This window comes from Engystomops pustulosus, chromosome 1 (genome assembly GCF_040894005.1).
Source record: "Engystomops pustulosus chromosome 1, aEngPut4.maternal, whole genome shotgun sequence".
In the NCBI taxonomy this organism is placed as follows: domain Eukaryota; kingdom Metazoa; phylum Chordata; class Amphibia; order Anura; family Leptodactylidae; genus Engystomops; species Engystomops pustulosus.
In genome coordinates this window covers 32,302,593-32,322,258 of record NC_092411.1, presented here as the reverse complement: position 1 = coordinate 32,322,258, position 19,666 = coordinate 32,302,593, and the positions used below count along the sequence as shown (strand labels likewise).

The following is a 19,666-nucleotide window of genomic DNA, read 5'->3' as shown; positions in this document are numbered from 1 at the left end:
AAGCCAGGTTCAGATCCAATATAAATAAATAACCTAAAGGGTTATGGCTCCTGTTCTTCTATTGCGCAATTGCTTACGTCCTCACTGGTATATACTTCCTGGTCACAACACACAGGAAATGCCTGCTAAGCCAATTACCAGCTACAGAAATGACCTGCTCAAGCAGTGATTGGCTGGAGGGAATTGGAAACTGTTAAAGGACATCTACTATCAGAGTACCTGATGGTAAATGCTTATACTCACCTCCATGTCTCGTGTCTATGTGCAGTAATCTTTTTAAGTATGTCTAAGAAGTGCAGTGTATCTGAGAAATAAGGCTTTTAAGAATATGTAAATGAGCCTGAGGTGCTCTGCCGAGTGCCTCTTGGCTCCTCTGATTAGTAAATATTAATAGCTCCTGGCTGGCTCCGCCTACATAGCCGTCAGAGAGTTAGTTGGACGTCACCGGCTAACCCTCTGCAATTCTCCTGCTTTGTGCGATCATAGCAGAGTGTAAAGATGTAACGCTATGATCGCACATAGAACTGCAGAGCTCTGTGACCCTCGTGTAGGCGGAGCCAGCCGGGCCAGAAGCCATGAATCAGAGGAGCCAAGAGGCGCTCGGCAGAGCACCTCAGGCTCATTTACATATTTTTAAAAGCCTTATTTCTTGGAAACATTGCACTTCTTAGACATACTAAAAGAAGATCAACCATCTGATGGTAAAGAACAGAGAGGATCAAATGGCAAATAATGAACAAACCGAGCCAAATGCCACCAATTTCTTTACCTCTAGAAAACCCCTTTAACTTCCTATGAAGACAACCTCTCCTCTAAAGCTAGTAACCAATATATTCCCGCAGAAGTAGTAGTCCAGAGTGTGCCGGCCGTGCGGCCGCGTTCAGACTGGGCCAGCCAGGTGGGCCGCGGATGAACTAGGCCATGGAAGGAGTGGACCTGCCGGGCGGCGAGTACAGAGTGAAACGTCTGTTATCTAAGGTTTCAAACATTTCCCAAAAAAAGAAGATTCTGGCCTGAATACAGCAGTGATCAAAAAACATCGCTAAGTTCGAATGAACGCTGGAACTATATAGATGTTTATGGTTTCCAATGGATGTTGGTAATCGGAAATACTATGCTGGACAAATTTAAAGAAACATCAGGGGGTGTCCTAACTCTATGTTCTGTAAACAGCTAAATATTATCTAAAAATCACAAAAAAAAAGTAAAAAATCTGAAAAAGAGCAAAAATTGGACAAATCTGAAAAAAAAATTAAGAATTGTTCTTTAACGATATCAATGCATGGTACTGAGTACCTTTATGGTAATTATTTCTGCTTCCTAATAATAATACAATTCTGTAGACAAAGAAAGAACAATGTGTAGACAATATTCTAAATAATCGCTTATAATCACAAATTTAATGTTCATAGATGCCCTCTAGTGGCCAGAGGTTTTTTGTTTGTTTAAAAAAAGCAGAATTATGTAAGATACTTTTTTTTTTTATCATGTCCATTTTTAATATTTTAGGACAATCTCAATTCTCCTAGTCAGGAACCAAATGAATGAATTAATTAGTATTATGTCAACCTCGTGAAGAGAACATGAGGCCTCCTGTCAGGATTTTCTGCTTTTTCCACATAAATCCTGCTCCAAATCATTTATACCTATTACTGTATATTCCACTCTCAGATAAGGGAACATATCAGAAGCTTTTACACCACTAACTAGCAGCATTCTCATATCAGAGAGAAAATATCCTTTCTAGATTTCCTTCTTCTATTTTACATTTCACCGGTTTAGCTTTAAAAAAAAATTACCTCCAAAAGAATATGCAAATTACCTCAGAAGAGTCACTTTTTTTTTTGCCCGAGAGGAGTTACATTATACGCTCCCATACTGGGCTCTACCTCAAATCTTTTTGAATCACATTAAAGAATCTCATCTTTCAGAGAGCATGATGCTGCTTGGGGTTGTGAGTTACAGAATCGGGAATACGGGCAGTTGGGAATCTGCCTTTTTCTTTAAAGGGGTTGTCCAATTTCTGAAAATAAATGTTATGGTTTGTGTAATGATTATAAAATTTTCCAATATACTTTTCCTATCAATACTTCATAAAATCTCTACTTATTGTCGTTCTATAGGAAATTTCATTGCTAGCTTTCCCTGGATAGAAACAGGTCATAGGATGTCACACAGGTGCACGGTTCCTTATATCAGACAGATTAATCAGAGTGATTTATTGAGCTGTTCACTTATGTCCCCTTGTGCTCTTCTCACTTGGCTATCTCCATCGGTGCTATAGACAATGAATGGATGCATGACCAACCTGCCGCTACAACAGACCCCCAGTGCCATGATCTGTGGGGATCCCACAACTGAGTAAGTTATTCCTTATCCTGTGATAGGGGAGAACTTTTTATGACTGGTCAATAGAGATAAGCAGACCCAATGTTCCTGTTCCGGGTTTGGATTGGTGGCTGAGCAGCCAATCCGGCAAATTGAAGCTCCTATATGGTATAATGGAGAATCAAAGTTTTACAACATTTTCATTATACAGGTGGTCCCCTACTTAAGAACACTCAACTTACATACGACCCCTAGTTACAAACGGACCTCTGGATATTGGTAATTTATTGTACTTTATTCCTAGGCTGCAATAATCAGCTGTAACAGTTATCACAGGCGTCTGTAATGAAGCTTTAGTGTTAATCCTGATTCTAATGACAACCCAACATTTTTCAAATCCGCTTGTCACTGAGACCAAAAAAGTTCTGGCTGGGATTACAATGATAAAATATACAGTTCCGACTTACATACAAATTCAACTTAAGAACAAACCTACAGACCCTATCTTGTATGTAACCCGGGGACTGCCTGTACAACCATTTAACTGTCTGTACCCCTGATTCTGTAGCCCACAGAACCACAAGACTGATGAGATTTGAAAGAGGAGATTCTTATCTTTAATACAATACCAAAAGAATGGTACTAGGTACAATGGAGCCCAAGATAGAGGGTTCGAAGTGACACTCCCCCCTTCAGCCTCAAAAACGACTTACCTCAGACAAAAAGTGACTTCTCTCATATCCTTTGGAGGTGCTTTTAAGAAGTAAACATTTGTGATTTCAAATTAAAAAAGAGAATACTAAAAAGGACATTTCATACTCAATCTGATGGGGTTAGTAGTTTTGTGGGATAAAATATGGAATAAAGGAGTCCCTTTAACAGTCTAGTGGCCAGGTTTCCCTTACATGAAGCACATTTTATATGATTTATACTGACGGTAATGCTGATCTGAGGAGTGGATCATGTTATACCAGAGAGGAAGAAACGGCAACAAATCTGACACTAAAACCAGTGAACATGGAAGCATTAGGCTTGGGCTACAGAAGGAAACTTTGTTGTACAGAAGCTCGGATCCTAGACGAGCCGCTATATGTTTTATACATAACGCTCTATCCGGAATGTCTGCCTATTCTAAACCCCCCCCCCCCATCCTTCTACCAAAACATATGTCTAGAATTAACTATAATTGAAAAGGACTCAGACTCTTTAGCAATCAAGAAAAATGCTGTAGTTGGTCCTTTTTGTCAGGTACGATATTTTTTAAGGAGGTTTGTTTAATCAATCTGTGTTTATCGCTTTAGAAGAGACGTAATATGGAATGTACATTATATGTGTCTAGGACGCAAGTGTTGGGTTTCATATGAAAAAGAATCAATCAAGATTCAATATGTCACAAGTGGAAGACAGGGCTTAGACGGGAGAGAGAGAGAAAAAAAAACCCTGTATCAAATGCAGGGTATGTACATTAACTGCGCGGATGGTTGCGGTGATATGGATATGTATGGCTATGGAGGAGTAGAAGGAAGGAGAAAATTTACTATACCGAAAGGAAAGGATTACAACATGGAGTGGAATTTAAGACTAAGTGATTTTACTAGGAAATGGCCCTTGAGACTGTAAATCATGGCCGACCACTTTACAATGGCTGCTAATTGCCAAGCAAACACGGGGGCCGTGAAATGCCTGAACAATGGTATACAGATGTACCTGGGGGCTACGGCCATTGTCACTGGCAGTATTATATTCAGATTGTGTGGCTAACAGGATATTCTCATATGATAAGTGTAATGTATTAAGGCTGGGGTCACACGTGCTGGAAAAATTCTTCCATTTCATAGATTGTAAGCTCTTGTGAGCAGGCTCCCCCACCACCACTGCGATTGTTTTACATGACCATGCAACTGCTCTCAAATCTCTTATTTTCTTAAATTTATCTCTTATATTTACCCAATAATATGTAAAGCTCTGTGGAATATGATGGCACCCTACAGGTGGTCCCCTACTTAAGGACACCCAACTTACAGATGGACCTTCTGGCCACTGTGACCTCTGGTGAAACGCTCTGGATGTTACTGTAGTGCCAGGCTGGAATGATCAGCTGTAATGTGCCTGTAATAAAACTTTATTTATAACCCTTGGTCCCATGACCAATTTTGAAAATCCAAATGGGACTGGGACAACAAAAAAAATTTGACTGGATTTACAATTATAAAATATACCAGTTCCAACTTACATACAAATTCAACTTAAAGGGGTTTTCCCATTTCAGCAAATTAATGTTATTGTTTGCATACTGGAAAATGATACATTTTTTAATCTACTTTCAATATCAATTCCAAACAGTTTTCTAGATCTCTGCTTGCTGTCATTGTATAGGAAGCTCCTATGTTTACTTCCAGTGAACAGAAATCTGACCATGGTCACACAGGTGCACGGCTCGTTATAAAACAGCTCCTGTGCACCTGTGTGGTCATGGTCAGATTTCTGTCCACTGGAAGTAATCATAGAAGCTTCCTGTACAATGACAGCAAGCAGAGATCTAGAAAACCGTTTGGAATTGATATTGAAAGTAGATTGAAAAAATGTATAATTTTCCAGCATGCAAATAATGATTAATTTGCAGAAATGAGAATGGGGTATTCTCATGGGGTAGGGGTAGGTTTAAGAACAAACCTAAAGAACCGATCCTTTACGTAACCCGGGAACTGTCTCTATAAAGAGTTATTACTAAGCAGAACAACTGTGCAATTCACGTTACACAAATTGTCCTGCTGTGGATGAAAAACCTGAGCCGTGTGTATCTGCATTTTATAAAATCTCATACTACAATTGTTCTATATTACGGCGCCAATTTTCGGCACGAGCACATGATGGAGTGAGCTCCATCGGTCACCAATTGACACCCCGCAGCTACGATCGCGGGTGCTGGTGACGTCACATGACTGCCGGGAGTTGCCTGAAGGGCGGCAGAGCAGCCTTCAATATATTTCTATGGCATTCAGACTGAATGCAAGGACACATTAGCAAATAAAATGTCAGAGACAGTTGGAGACAGACAGTCAAAGACGGAGACGGGGTTAGTGCCAGAGACAGTCGGAGACAGAAACGTTCAGAGACAGTCAGAGACAGAAACGTTCAGAGACAGTCAGAGACAGAAACGTTCAGAGACAGTCAGAGACAGAAACGTTCAGAGACAGTCAGAGACAGAAACGTTCAGAGACAGTCAGAGACAGAAACGTTCAGAGACAGTCAGAGACAGAAACGTTCAGAGACAGTCAGAGACAGAAATGTTCAGAGACAGTCAGAGCTAAAGATAGAGAGATACAGCTAGTACAGAATATAAAGCAGTTCTGTGTAGTGAAGAGATAAACAGTGAGCTCATTTTGCAGCCGTCACTCATCAGACCACCAAGTAATATATACTGTGCGTGATATTTATACAGCAATGTGTGGACTAATAGTGAGATTATATGGCAGGAAACCTGGTAAGTACAGGTCTGTGGACGTGGGTGCAGGTTTGTGTTTATAAAAAGTACACAGGCAGAGCTATTCCTAGACCCCCAATGTGCTAAACACTATACATTAAAAATAGCCTCCTTAAAGGGAAAGTCATTATTCCAGCGATGACAGACAAGCACAGAGGATGTAGTAAATGTACTGGAAACGCTACGAAAGCTCTACACTACGGCCCTCAAAGACAACATGAAGATCCCTCGCAGTATATCCTCCAATGATTAAAACAGCTTGGAGGCAATGTAACAGACAGAGCTCAGTAACAGATGCTTTTCTAGTCCACCGTCATAACTTCCCTTTGTGTTACAGGATCAATGACTCCATCACACACTGGAATTCACTTACCGAGAAAAATGGCCTCCTGCTAATCTTCTTAGTAGCCTCGTCCCGCTCAGAGGGAAAGGAAAATGAAAGAGATTGTGCTATAGGGCAAACGTTACAGGGTTTGTCCACTCTGAGAAAATAATTGATGTTGTTTGTATAATGAAAATGATAAAATAAATGTACATAAAGTATACATTTTTAACAGTTTTCAGATCTCTGCTTGCTGTCATTATATAGGAATCTTCCTTGTTGAGAAATCATGTGATGTCAGACAGGTGCATGGCTCGGTATATCCCTGGTCATGTGATGTCACACAGATGTACGGCTAAGTATATCCCTGGTCAGGTGATGTCACACAGGTGCCCGGCTTGTTATATCCCTGGTCATGTGATGTCACACGGGTGCACGGCTCGTTACATCCCTGGTCATGTGATGTCACACAGGTGCACGGCTTGTTATATCTCTGGTCATGTGTTCACAGGTGCAAGGCTCATTATATCCCTGGTTATGTGATGTCACACAGGTGCCCGGCTTGTTATATATCTCTGGTCATGTGATGTCACACGGGTGCGCGGCTCGTTACATCCCTGGTCATGTGATGTCACACAGGTGCACGGCTCATAAGCTGTGGGTTATCACGAGCCATGCACCTGTGCGAGGTCACATGACTAGGGTCTGTTTTTTATTCACAAGAAAATAAATAATGAAGCTTCCTGTTGAATAAAAGCAAGAAGAGATGTAGAAAATCGTGAGAAATTGATGCAAAAAGTATACTACAAAATTGCATAACTCATTGTACAAAATATTAACAATTATTTGTTGGAAGTGGACATCCCCTTTAAGACTCGACATGAGATTACATGAAAACACAATTAAAAACTCAAACACAAGTATAGGACTAGAAGGACATGGCTGTGTTTGGTCACTGTGCGGTGAGCACACTTTGACTTACCGCACCGTGACCAGCGAAATATAGGACATGTCCTATTAATCGCAGTGTTATGGCAATGGTCGCTCGCTTCCCTATGGAGAGAGGAGGGGTGAGCAGTGCTCACATATGTTGTGTGAATGTACTCTTAAATGCAGTGAGCAAGGTCAAACATGTGTCCAGTCTGTCCAATCAAGCCATGAAAATTGCTGAAAGCAGTGCTCAGTTATCTCCAGCACTCTCGTGGACAGTAAATGGAAGTGCCAGAGATACCTGAGAACTACAATTTCCGACACTCCCATGGTATTGAATGGAGCAGCAGGACACATGCTCAACGTGCCGTTTCAATTAACGAGAAAGGGACTCTCGTTCTCGTGATAAGTGTCCGTTCCAGGAGTCAGGCCCCCGCCAATCACAATGTTATTCCCAATCCACAGTGTCAGACTGTGTCCATGTACATCTCATAAGCAATGCTAATGGTTTCACACCCAGCTGGCAATTTTTTTTTTCAAAATTTTTTTTTTTTTTTCCACTTCATCATGAAGCTCAAAAGAGCAACATAAACATACAAGACACATAAAGATATTTAACGGAGAGCAATCAGGTCCTATTTAAATACTTAGCAAATGTTATAGTGATATTAAGTGTTTCTGTACATCTGATCCACCTTTTGGGAACACTTCATGGTCTGAGAGCGCGTCACACCAGAATACAGCTCCCCTGGTCGCATAGCCAGCGAGCCATTATTCCGGGAGAACATAATGTACCTCTACAATATCACAAAAACCACCTCTCTCCGTTTTGTCTTGCTTTTCGTCTGGCTCCCGAAACACTCTGTGACATTTCTAGGACTCTCTGCCAATAGCGGAAAGGTCATGCCGGACCCCTTTGCCTTTGGCAACGTTATACTGCTAATTGTAATCCGACAATCAGAGGAAATTCTATTGAAATGAGGAATATATACACTTCGGAAATGGTCTAAATGCATCCAGAAGAACAACAACTGTGCAAAACAAAAGTCTTCTGACACCCGCTCCTGGGCAGGGAAGGGTCCAAGCGAAGTTCTCCGTTGCCTCTTAAAGGTCAGGATGCCATGGTGGCTGTGGGTCCTGCACGCTTAATCCATTACCTTTAATTATCGCCAATAGCGTGTGCTGAAATCCGCTCTTCCCCGGAGGCTACACGCAACATAATAGAGTTCCAACACATTCCTCCCTGACACCAGGGAAAATAAATATTCAGCAGCTAGGCACACTTCCTATAATATGTTTTTCTATCTAATATGCAGCAATGTACCATAGCAAAGTAACCACCGAGGGTCCAAATAAATAATCAAACTGCTGGCGAGAGCAGACGTCCAAGGTCAATAGAGGTAGTCTAGCGCGGTAACTGGCCTCTGCTCCGTAATATATTAATAGGAAATGTTTATTCTGGGTGTCACGGTGCGCTTCCTCTCGCAGGCAGTCTAGGGCAGAAGCTGAATGACACCGGCTGATGGGGAGGACGTGCCAGGAAAAAAAAAATAAAATACAGGAGGTTTGTGGAATGTGGCACCGAAGACGAGGAAGGAGGTGGAAGAAAGCCTGCCAGGCCGAAATGTCAGACGACAGGATGAATGGGGCAAAGAAGAAAATGCTAATTCACGTAAAAGTCTAACCATGTCATCATGTGGCAAATAGGAAGGTACAGGGATGGTTTTATATGGTCAATGACAAAGGGCGACATTCAGAGCAGAGATTTTATGATATGTCCCAATGGGGGGAGGATATGGTATAAAGTGGAGCTGAGGGACCTCCACTGATATACACCTGGACACAAGACTTGATCACCCTTATGTTGGCAAACACTACTTTAGAACAAGAGTTGGTGACCCTTATGTTAAAGTTATATGCGTGTGGATTTCCAAAACACAAATATGAAAACTATTATTAAGTTTGTCCCACAAATAATATGCAAAATCTACCATCAAACCAGGGACACTTACTTATAGGTCCAGGCACAGTGACTGTAATGATCTTCTTATATTGGCTATTCATGGCCTCTTTTTCTATAAAATGTACTTTCATAACTATTCCAATGAGCCTGAGAGGCTCTGGTGGGTGTTTCCAGAGCCCCCCTGTGGTGTAGCTACACAGGCCTTTACACTGAGCAGAGCAGGTCCCCCCTCCCTCTGCACTTCCTGCGGCTGCGGGAACGAGCAGGGGGAGGGTAAGGCATGCTCATTGTAACATCCTGTGAAGCTACAGGTTGAAAGGGCTCTGGTAACGCCACCTGAGCCCATATGGCTCATTAGCATAATTTAAAAAGTTGATTTTAGAAGGAAAAAGGCCATGGATAACAAAGATGGGTACGACTGGTGCAAATGTGTGACGACCACTCCATTCATTTCCATGGGACTGCCATTGTCATTCCTATAGAAGTGAAAGGAGTGGCAGTAACACATGATCATCCCCAGGATCACTACTCCTCACTACTACTAATACATGGAATAACAAAACCATACAAAGATCCTCCCTTACCATCCTTTATCATCGTCCTCTTCCATCTCAGATACCGGATCCTCTTCTGGTGCCTCTATTATGGCCTGTGAAAGTTTTGACTTGAAACTGTTCAAAAGAGACAACGTCTAAAGGGAAAGATGAAAAATCCAGGTAAATTGATTAATTCTGGGCAATTTGTAGGGAAATCAGCTTCAGCGACTCTCTGATGAGATACATATATGTTTATTGGGAACTCTTGCAGCCGCCGGTGGGTAACAACGAGTTCTCGGGCCATCTGTATTCAATGTGACCTGATGACACTTATTTCGGGGAATCCGTCTCTTCATCTACATCAAAGCCATTTGTGATGATGCAAGGTCTGGCTGGCTCACAAAGACAGGATACATCACTCCGCATACTATTGTCATATACTGATTTTAATTTAACCCCAAACCTCTACCACAATTATTTGGAAACTTTCAAGGGCAATTCAGGCTCACCTAGTACTTCATCATAGATACTGATTTTCCATGTCATGACATAGAAGGGTTGTCCAGGGTTATATAAAAGTCTCTGTGATGTTTCTGAAACAGCGCCACTCTTGTTAATTGGTTATTACTAGTACTGCAGCTCAGCACCGCTACTACCGTAATAGTACACTTTAAAAGGATTAACCATTGATGGTCCATCAATTGTGGTTTGGTGGGGGGGTGGGGCACACGGATACAGTTGTGGCCATGTTCCTGTTGTGGGCAAAAACTGAGCAGCAAATCTAAAGCATAACCTCCGTTATATAGCACGACACCCAATGATCAATGGGTATTGCCAATGGTTTGATCCTCACTAAGCAGACACATATACTACATCCTGTGTATAATGTACAACATGTACAAATATAGACATTAGACATATGCAAAATAAACATTTATCCCAAAAAAAAAAAAAACGGAAGTGGGGAGTTAGGGAATTAAGGTTGGCCTGTAATTAGGATAATTAGAGATCAGCAGCCTGATATACACAGAGTGGGGGTTATTTATCAGGACTTCTATGCCACAAAAGTGGGGTAGAAGCCCTTAAAATAATCGCAAATGCCTGCAACTTGCGATTATTTCCTCCTTTTCGCCAGCTCCCTGTCAAGGGTGCGTAAAGGGGTGCGGAGGCGAGGCCAGTGGCTTTGTGTATACGGGGGGGCTGTATGCTGCTGGCAGAGTAGGTGATTTAGTTTGGGAATATGTACATGGGTGCTGTTATAAATAGGGCAACTGTATACAAATAAATCAGGTATAAATTAGCTGGGTGCTGTGGTTCAGGGTTGTGTGGTAGACATAATAAATTGTGTGTGCTGTAGATACTATCGTTTATTGGGGGGGCTTTACAATGGATGTTTTATGTGGGGAATTGTGTGTTCAGTGGTGTTGCCAGGATAATATATACTTAGGAACACGCTACATTATGATTTAAGTGACTGTAGTTTTTTTAGCGGCACCGTGTGGATTTGAGCTGCATAGAGCTTAAGACATTTGACTGTAAATTCTGCAGAAATAAACCATGGATGAAGAAGTCCTGGTCCTGGAAGGTACTAAATGTCACTAATGTATGTGTCATTGACTAAGTACTAGTGTTGCAGGTGGTATTGTTTGCGGGGGAGGGGCAGCAGTTTCAATGTTTACTTTGGGCAGCAAAAAGGCTAGAATCAGCCCTTGCCCTGTGCACAAACTTTCAAAAGTGAAAGTTCTCATGCTAATGCCAAAATATGCAACCCAAAATAAATAATGCTACACACGAAAAATATATAGAACGAAAAGTTCTCATGCTGCAGAATATTTCTGCGCTAGTTACAGCCTGGAGTAGAAGTAAACGCTGCACAGTCAGCAGGCCGGGCTGCAAAAAGAGGCTTTGACATTCTCACACGCCGGTGCTTATAAATAACCCCCAGTATATAGAGATGGAATATGGATGAATAGCGGAGCTGCTATAAAAGTCCTAATTATAAACAGTTGAGTAGTTCATGTGACCCCTTTAAAATGTTCATAAAATACACAATTTGCATAAATTCCAACTAGTTTTTAGTGAATCACCTGTTCTTCTCTGGAAGATCCTTTCTTGGTGTTTTTCTTCCGGCAGTTGTTATACTTCTCCTTCTCTTTCATGTATTCTTCCAGGACGCTGTTAGCCACTGTTTGTTCAGCTTAAGAAAAAGCAGACGGATAAGTTATGTTGCTATAAAGATTTGTAATCGCTATATAGTACATATTGCCGCATGAACTTAAAGGGGTTGTCACATTTCAGTAAATTATAATGTAAAAGTTATATAATTTTCCAATAAGCTTTCAATATCAATTTCTGAGGGTGCGTTCACACGTGGCGCTCTGACGCATGCGTTTTCATGTTACTATGTGTCAGAACGCCACGTGTCGTCGCCCCCTTGGTTTTCTAGATCTTTGCTTGCTGTCATTCAACACAAATTTTCATTGTTTACTTCATGCGGACCCTGGTCATGTGAAAAGAGTTTTTTTTTTAAATTTTGGTGCTAAAAAACCTGAATGGAAGATGCACTAATTCATGAAGTATTAGGATCAATATAATTTGATATCTGATATTTGCTACCGAACCTTATATTGGGAATTCGGTTATTGGAATTAAAAGGTAGCTGTCCTCTTTGGAAAGACCTGAAAAAGACCCTGTGAATGGGGAATTTTGCCTGAAAATCAGGTTTGGACCAGGTGAGCACCCCCACATTGGGGGGCTTGGTTCTTATACTTCTTGTCTTGAAGATATCACTCAAGGTGTCGTCCTCGGTCTGTTTTTTTTTTTTCTTAATACCTGGTCAAGTGATGTCACACAGGTGCACGGCTCATATCCCTGCTCACATGATGTCACACAGGTGCACGGCTCGTTATATTCCGGGTAATGTGATGTCACACAGGTGGACCGCACCTGAAAATCCCTGGTTTACATTCATTATGCCTTCTCTACCAGAAAACTGCCACATAAATCTCCCCCTCTCCACCATTTTCCTGGCCTCTCTGATCAACAAGCCACTTTGGGTGTGTTGGGACGAGGAGTGGCCCAGGGTTGTATGCCGATATTACTGGCTGGCCTGTACAATAGCGGGAAACACTCTGTGTACACATATATCCGGAGGAAACCTCTGAGATACCGAATATGTATATTATTGCATTACACAGAGAGTCAAATTGTCAGGCAAAGTCGTATGCAGTTTTGGAAGTATCACAAGGAACGGTTCTGGCTGCCTTCTTATAAGTCATATACATTGATGTCACTTTAGAATTAATGAGAACTGCTGCATCATGCAGGAATACTCTGACAACATGGTCATTGCCGTGTCAGAGATAGCAGGGAAATTCTCTATGGTGAAACGTTTTTCCAATTGCTGTGGTGAAAATGGGCTTTTGCCTAACTTTGCACTAAACAAACATAAACAATTCTCTAATTTACTCTAATTAGCTATCTGCATGTGTTTATCTGCTAGCAGAGGCTTTAACCCCAGGCTACTCTTGTTTTGTCATGTTTTCTGGTAACCATGGGAAACCATATAGGACAGATAGATACAGGAGGAGGCTTGTTGGGAGGGGCTGTAGGAGATGCAAGAAAATAGGACCTGGAGTAATGTCACAAGCATGCGACTCATCACACGCTTCAGGTTGTCCAATTACAAACGTGCTGTCCTGATTCATGTGAAGCTCTGGCTTCAGTGCCCTGAGCAGATGTCACAACCAGGAAGTGCTGCCCACTTCATGAATAGCCAAATATGATTTTATAAGAAGAGATGATAAATTTATAAGGCTATATCTCAGGATAGGAAGAAGCCAAAAGCACGATATAGGTATCTTTGGAAATCAAGGTCTCTCCAGCTGTGCGAAAACTAATTTTTATCAGTAACTTTACAGTTAAACCTTAAATATCAGCAAGATTGATGAAGTTATTATCGATTTTGCAGGGTTTGAAACGCTGGAAATTTCCCCCGCTTTTATAGATGGTGTAGAATGGGAGACTAACTATAAATATCTAGGTGTAGTCATTGATGAAAAAGTAATTTGGCAACACCATGTTGACCAAGTGTACAAGAAAGCAGCTGGCTATCTATTGTTCTTGCGCTCCTTATGCTCATTTAATGTTAATACAAATTCACCTTTTAGCATTATGGGGCAAATTTATCAAGTGTCTGAAAGTCAGAATATTTCCAGTTGCCCATGGCAACCAATCACAGCTCAGGTTTCATTTTGCCAGTGCTCATGAATATTTTAAAGGGGAGCTGTGATTGGTTGCCATGGGCAACTGGAAATATTCTGACTTTCAGACACTTGATAAATCTGCCACTATGTGTTCATGAGCTCCTTTAAAAAAAACAAACAAAATTATAACCAGAAAAAACAAGTGCAATCATAGGAGCAATTCTGGATGGGTGGATCAAAGTTCTGAATGAGCGCATGCTATGAAAATTTACAGAAATGAACACAATCCCATGAGTACTATCATTCACATAGTGGGCGATGTATTTATCAAAAGCGAACCAGAAGGTTTCAGAAATCATTTGTTTCTAATGTACTTTATCAGGTCATCAGGGATGGAGGGTGTGGGGGGGGGGGGCTGCTGGGCCCCTAGCTGAATGTTTAGCAATGCCCACACATGTAAAAAAAAAATTACCTATTACTTTTTTTGTTAATCATTTTCTTTTTTAACCTCACTTTAATGCCCTATAGTTTTTTTGTTTGTTTTCTTTTTAACGTAACTTATTGTGCTGCATATGTCTGCCTATTTTCCCTTTCTAGGACAATAAGTGTTATCTTATATGTGACCACCAACACAAGACACATAAGCGGACATTGTGAGATATGAGGAATTTAACAGCAGGGGGCGACATAACAAGTATGATACAATAAATGTTCAGCTCAAAATTACATTTTTGCAAAAAGCAACAGTGAATCAAAGGACAAACTCCAATAAAATATGTTAGAGATCCAAGATATATAACACATAAATCAAAAAGTGGATTTGGAGAATGAATGTAACTTACGGAATTAACCACATTTAAAATAAAATGAAAAATTATTAAGAACCAACAAATCCTTATAATTCAGCTATACATAGAATTAATTTTGGACAGCACCATCACCCGGTATATGTTTCCGGACCAGGCACTGCACAAACACTGGTATAGCAACTAGTATTGGAGTCATATCGAAGCAGAAGCTAAAAAAAACAGAAGCAGGAAAGACTCGGCTTAAATGATTAGTGTGCACATGCCAAAGTTATTGAGGCACAGTGCCAACACAATTAAACATTCTGCCAATATGTAAAGAAATAAAATTCAAGCAGTAAACTGGCATTCAGCTGAAGCTATAAATGCCAACTCATACTTCCAAAGGGGATTTCCTTTAAAAGTTAAACCACCTCTTAATAATTTGATTGATAACATACATATATGGATATAGAATCTGCCATGCTCCCATCACTCTATGTTCAGGTATTGTACAGATGTAGAGAATTTCATAGTTTACGGGGGGCACCTGCATGATCAGTTGTGGTTCGGAGTCTGTATCTGACTACGACTACATTGGTCTTAAACAGAAATTTTGTTTCCCCTTATATAATTTTCATATGTAATCAGGCAGCTTATGGTAGGTTTACAAATACTAAAATATTAGTCAAACTGTGTCTGCAAAGTTGTAATGGGCTGCGAGATATGAAGGTGCTATATAAATAAAGATTATTATGAAACAATCCAAAGTGTGACATTTGTAAATCTGAGGGATTCACTGCCTCCTGTAGATGATTATTTTTCGAATCAATCATCTCAGATCCACTTGTACTGGGCTATCGTTCACACACTGCATGTGACATGCATGCTGCTGCACAGAGCACAGTCTACAGCCTCTCCTGTGCCTTAAAGAAAACCTACCATTTGATTTGATGCAGTATGAAGCAAATATACCTTGAGAATGCTGTAGCTACACTGATGCAGGATCATATCTTGGTTAATCCCTGAGCTGAGTGGTTTTGCTGATAAAACAGATATACCATTATGATAATGAAGCTCTGTCACTTCTATGGCTCCTTCAGCACTTGGTTTGGCGCTTCTCTTAGTACGTGAGTTTTTCTCTGCATGAGATGATGCTGCAATCACTGTTCTCCCTGCCAGAAAGAATAATCAATTGCTGCACCATCCCCCAGCTGCTGTGTATAAGTGATCCAGCTCAGGTTGATTAGTCATGCTTGACTAACCTCCATTTGTAATTACAAGTTTAGAGTCTTATTCGTTGATCTAGGCAGCCAGCCTTACCCAGCCTTCCCAAGGTCCTGAATGTTATAATTGATTTTTAAGCAAAACCACTCAGCTCAGGGATTAACCAAGATATGTTTCTGCATCAGTGTAGCTACAGCCTTCTCAAGGTATGTTTGCTTCATAATGCATCAAACCAAATGGTAGGTTTCCTTTAAACCTTCATCTGTGACTATCTAGACTTAGAATTGATATTTGTGATCATGATGCTATTCTTGTGATATCTGGCCATATCATCCTGTGTGATCAATGTATAATACTTTTTACATTAACTTTATCATATGCCATACCAGAGGCAGAAATGGACAACTGGGGCGTCCTGAATAATACAGACTGTACAATCCTCTGCCCGAATATCTGCAATACTGCTATGTCCTAATACAGTGAAGCTTCTTTGAAGCAACTACCCAAAACGGCACTGGAAAAGTTGTCTTGTAGTCATGTGGTCTTCTTCAAGAATATGGTGATCAACCATAATATATGGTAGAACTGAAAATCTGGTTTTAGATGAAGCCCCTTATAAGTGGATGGATGCATTCAGGCTAGTATGAAAAGAGCTGAAGATGTGTGCGAGTCCGGTTTAAGCTTTTGAGGAAGTACTGCATAATTTTATAACTATTTTCCTATACCATTAATGTGCATTGTAAATCAAAAATGCATGAAAAGTATTCACATAATTTCTGGCTAAAGCGTGTTTCCATATGTACGGTTATTTCAGTATCTGCTGGTGTAATAAAGGGATTGAAAAATGCAGTTTCTTGCGAGTCTGCAGAAACATTTGGCTGTGGTATATCTAACTTTATGCAGTAACTACAAACCCAATTTTAGAAAAATAAAACCGAGACCTCTAAAAAGTGTATTTTCTCTTTAAGAAGGTCAGGGAAGAAACTAAGCTCCTTTTGGAGATTTGCCTTTGGAAGGCACCTACACGAGTATACAGAGTCTTAAAAGTTATGCTTCCATTGGGTTTCTTTCCGCACACTGGAAAAGGGGTTTTCCAACTATTTAAGATGTCCCCTATCCACAGACTGATCAATGAGGACCCGACTGCTGTGACCAAACTAATCACAAGAACGTGATCCCGTTTTCACCTATAGGCGAAAGGGCAGGTCAACCATGCATCCTGCCACCCCGCTCAATTGTATAGTAGTGATGTACACTACAGTAGAGATAATTTCTGAGACTACCATGGAACTGAATGGAGTGAGGACACATGTGCGACCCACCACTTCATCAATTAGCGATAGAGACCTGTCTGATGAGGCTCCTGTTCGATAAGCTTGTAATTACCTATCCTTGTAGATCAGGAAAAACTTAAAAATTGTTGTTACACACCTCACTCTACACAAAAATCTGACTATGAATAAACATACTGGCCTCTCATCTAGCCAAACCTCAGAACATGTTTTTATAGGTAGGCAACATTGCTTCACATCTCCAAAAAACGATTTTTATTCTTGCCTAATATAGAGTAAAGGAGGTGGGGTGCAGTCAAGCAACCCCGCCTCTTTCTGGCTGGTTTCCCTGCCCACCCCGCCTCCTCCGTCTTACGTCACTCTCTGGCTTGCACATGTGCAGCGCACCGGAGATCTGGGCTCCAGCAGTGTGCGTACCTGGCCGGATCACAGGCAATCTGTGCATGTGCCATGCAAAAGCAGCACGGGAGCGCCTATCAAATGGCTGTGCTGCTGTTGCGTGGAGCATGCGCAGAGCTGAAACGGGGAGTTGTTTGACTGCATGGCCGAGCTTCCCCACCTACCCAACTGCATACTGGGAAAGCATTAAAGCCAGGTTGTCTACCTATAAAAACATGTTGAGGTCTTCCAACCTACTAGACAAGTTACGGTTTGTGGATTTGGAGGGGTACACATGTTGACAGGTTCCCTTTGAGGTGGAACTGACGTATAGTTTTCCTTTTTCCCACACTGGAAGAACCATATTCCTATGCCCTTAAATATAATTATGCTGTATATAATTCTGCTGTATTTTAAAATATGGCAACTTTTTCGGCTACTCTTGGGCCATTTAGCACTTTTTTTAAGTAGATTTCCTCAACACATTGTAAATAAATGGATGTGTTGTCTATGTCAGGTCTTTCGTAGCTCAGGAAACTTATTATAATTTGGAATCCTAGTAAATTACGGCTGGAATCAATCATAGCTCATACTTGGCATTGATTGCATTTCTTTTAGTAAATGGCCAACCGAGAGATGTATCAAATTTTGTCAGAGGCATATGGCTGGGACTCCACCACTATATTACACCAGTCTAAAAGAGTGGTAAAAGAGGAGCACTCTTGTTACTTATGTTAATTTGAAAAACCTTCGTTGCAATATATCATATATGAAGATTCGTGAACTGTCTAGTCATTTGAAGGGCTCCCGTGTTGTCACTCTCCTGTAAGGCAAAATACAAATACAAAATCCTGTATGCCAAACTGGAAACAAATATCACCTAGAATAGGGTCTGCATGCCAGATGTTTAAAAATATCAAGCACGATTTCGGATTTCTTGATAACCAAACAAGGCTGTGCAAGTCATTGGCTCAGTTTAACAGGAATAAAGATCTCTACAGGATACGAGGTTGGCGATAAAGCCTCAAAATAAAATCTAAAATTTGTAGAAGAAAAAAAAATTGGATATTGGATAAATGGAGGTTGACTATTGTATGAACCCAACAAGCTGTCCTATAGTCCTATCACATGCTTATTCCTAGGTCAACGGGCTTCCCGTGAAATCGGTCCAAGTGAGTGTGTCTTAGATATTGGATTGGGAACCTCATGGGGGGACAGTAACCCATGTGAGTGATTACAATACGTCTACAGCATACAACTGTGCATGTCTTTAACACATGACAGATGTCAAAGAATCCAGACGTCTCATAGTTACCTGGAAAACTAAAATCCTGGATTCATTATCAGAAAACATCTGGGCAGCAGATCACTTGCGCGAGGTAAAGCCTTGATACAATTTGTCTTCAGCTTTGAACTGTGAACTTTGTTATTTCTCTTGCTTGTGGTAAGGACTGAGGGACCCCCTGGGGAGCTGCAAAATGTATTCGTGATCAGCAGCATTAATCTGACAGGTGCACATGACTAAAACATTAAAGGGGATGTCTCAAGAGAGACCGTGACGACATATCACTAATCCATGCCAGCTATGTCTCATCGGTACAGCTCCAGTTAAAGCTCCCTAAATGCCAGAGCCAAGGATGCTAGCAATACGCTGTGTCAATTCCTTCATTGACCCAGAAGGTCTCACTAGTTGTATCAAGATAACCATGTAGTCCATAGCAAAAGCCGACCAGAGCTTACAGGAGACAGAGCAACATGAAACTAACCCCCACAGTCACTCTGCTCTAAGGACTCCAAGGAGGCAAGGCCTAGTGATATGCCATTGACACGTCTTGTACGAGGACACCATCTGCGAATATCGCGCATACGCGTTAGTTACACTCCTTGTGCGGCCGCACTGCTACCCTGAAGGCTGAGTAAGGAATGTAATCATCGCACATTCCCTAAATTTACAGAGAGCCGGAAACCTCACCAGTTTTTGGCAAGCTATGTGGGCGATGCCAGGCAGGACAACACGGGACCAGGGTTGCAAATAAAAATTAAATCACAGCAGAGCTGAGAGAGGCTCTGCAGAGGCCCTCAGCCTTATTTAATTGTTATAAAAAAGTGATTTACCTTCCAGCTCAGAACGAACAAGTTTCCAGCACAGGGGGTCCCAATTAGTACCAATTATCTAAAATCAGTTAATCTGATGGTGGATTTCCTTTAAGCCTTAA

The 19,666-nt window shown here is 41.1% G+C and overlaps 1 protein-coding gene across 2 annotated transcripts in view; it reads right to left on the bottom strand.

The window, feature by feature from the left end:
- CWC27 (CWC27 spliceosome associated cyclophilin) overlaps positions 1 to 19,666 on the bottom strand; it is a 121,853-nt gene that overhangs the window by 19,326 nt on the left and 82,861 nt on the right. For both annotated transcript variants that reach the window (XM_072137147.1, XM_072137156.1), the window contains 2 exons: positions 11,651 to 11,760; positions 9,612 to 9,718 (listed from right to left, as the gene is read on the bottom strand). In XM_072137147.1, the coding sequence (XP_071993248.1) occupies positions 9,612 to 9,718; positions 11,651 to 11,760 (217 nt within the window). The remainder of the gene's footprint in view (positions 1 to 9,611; positions 9,719 to 11,650; positions 11,761 to 19,666) is intronic.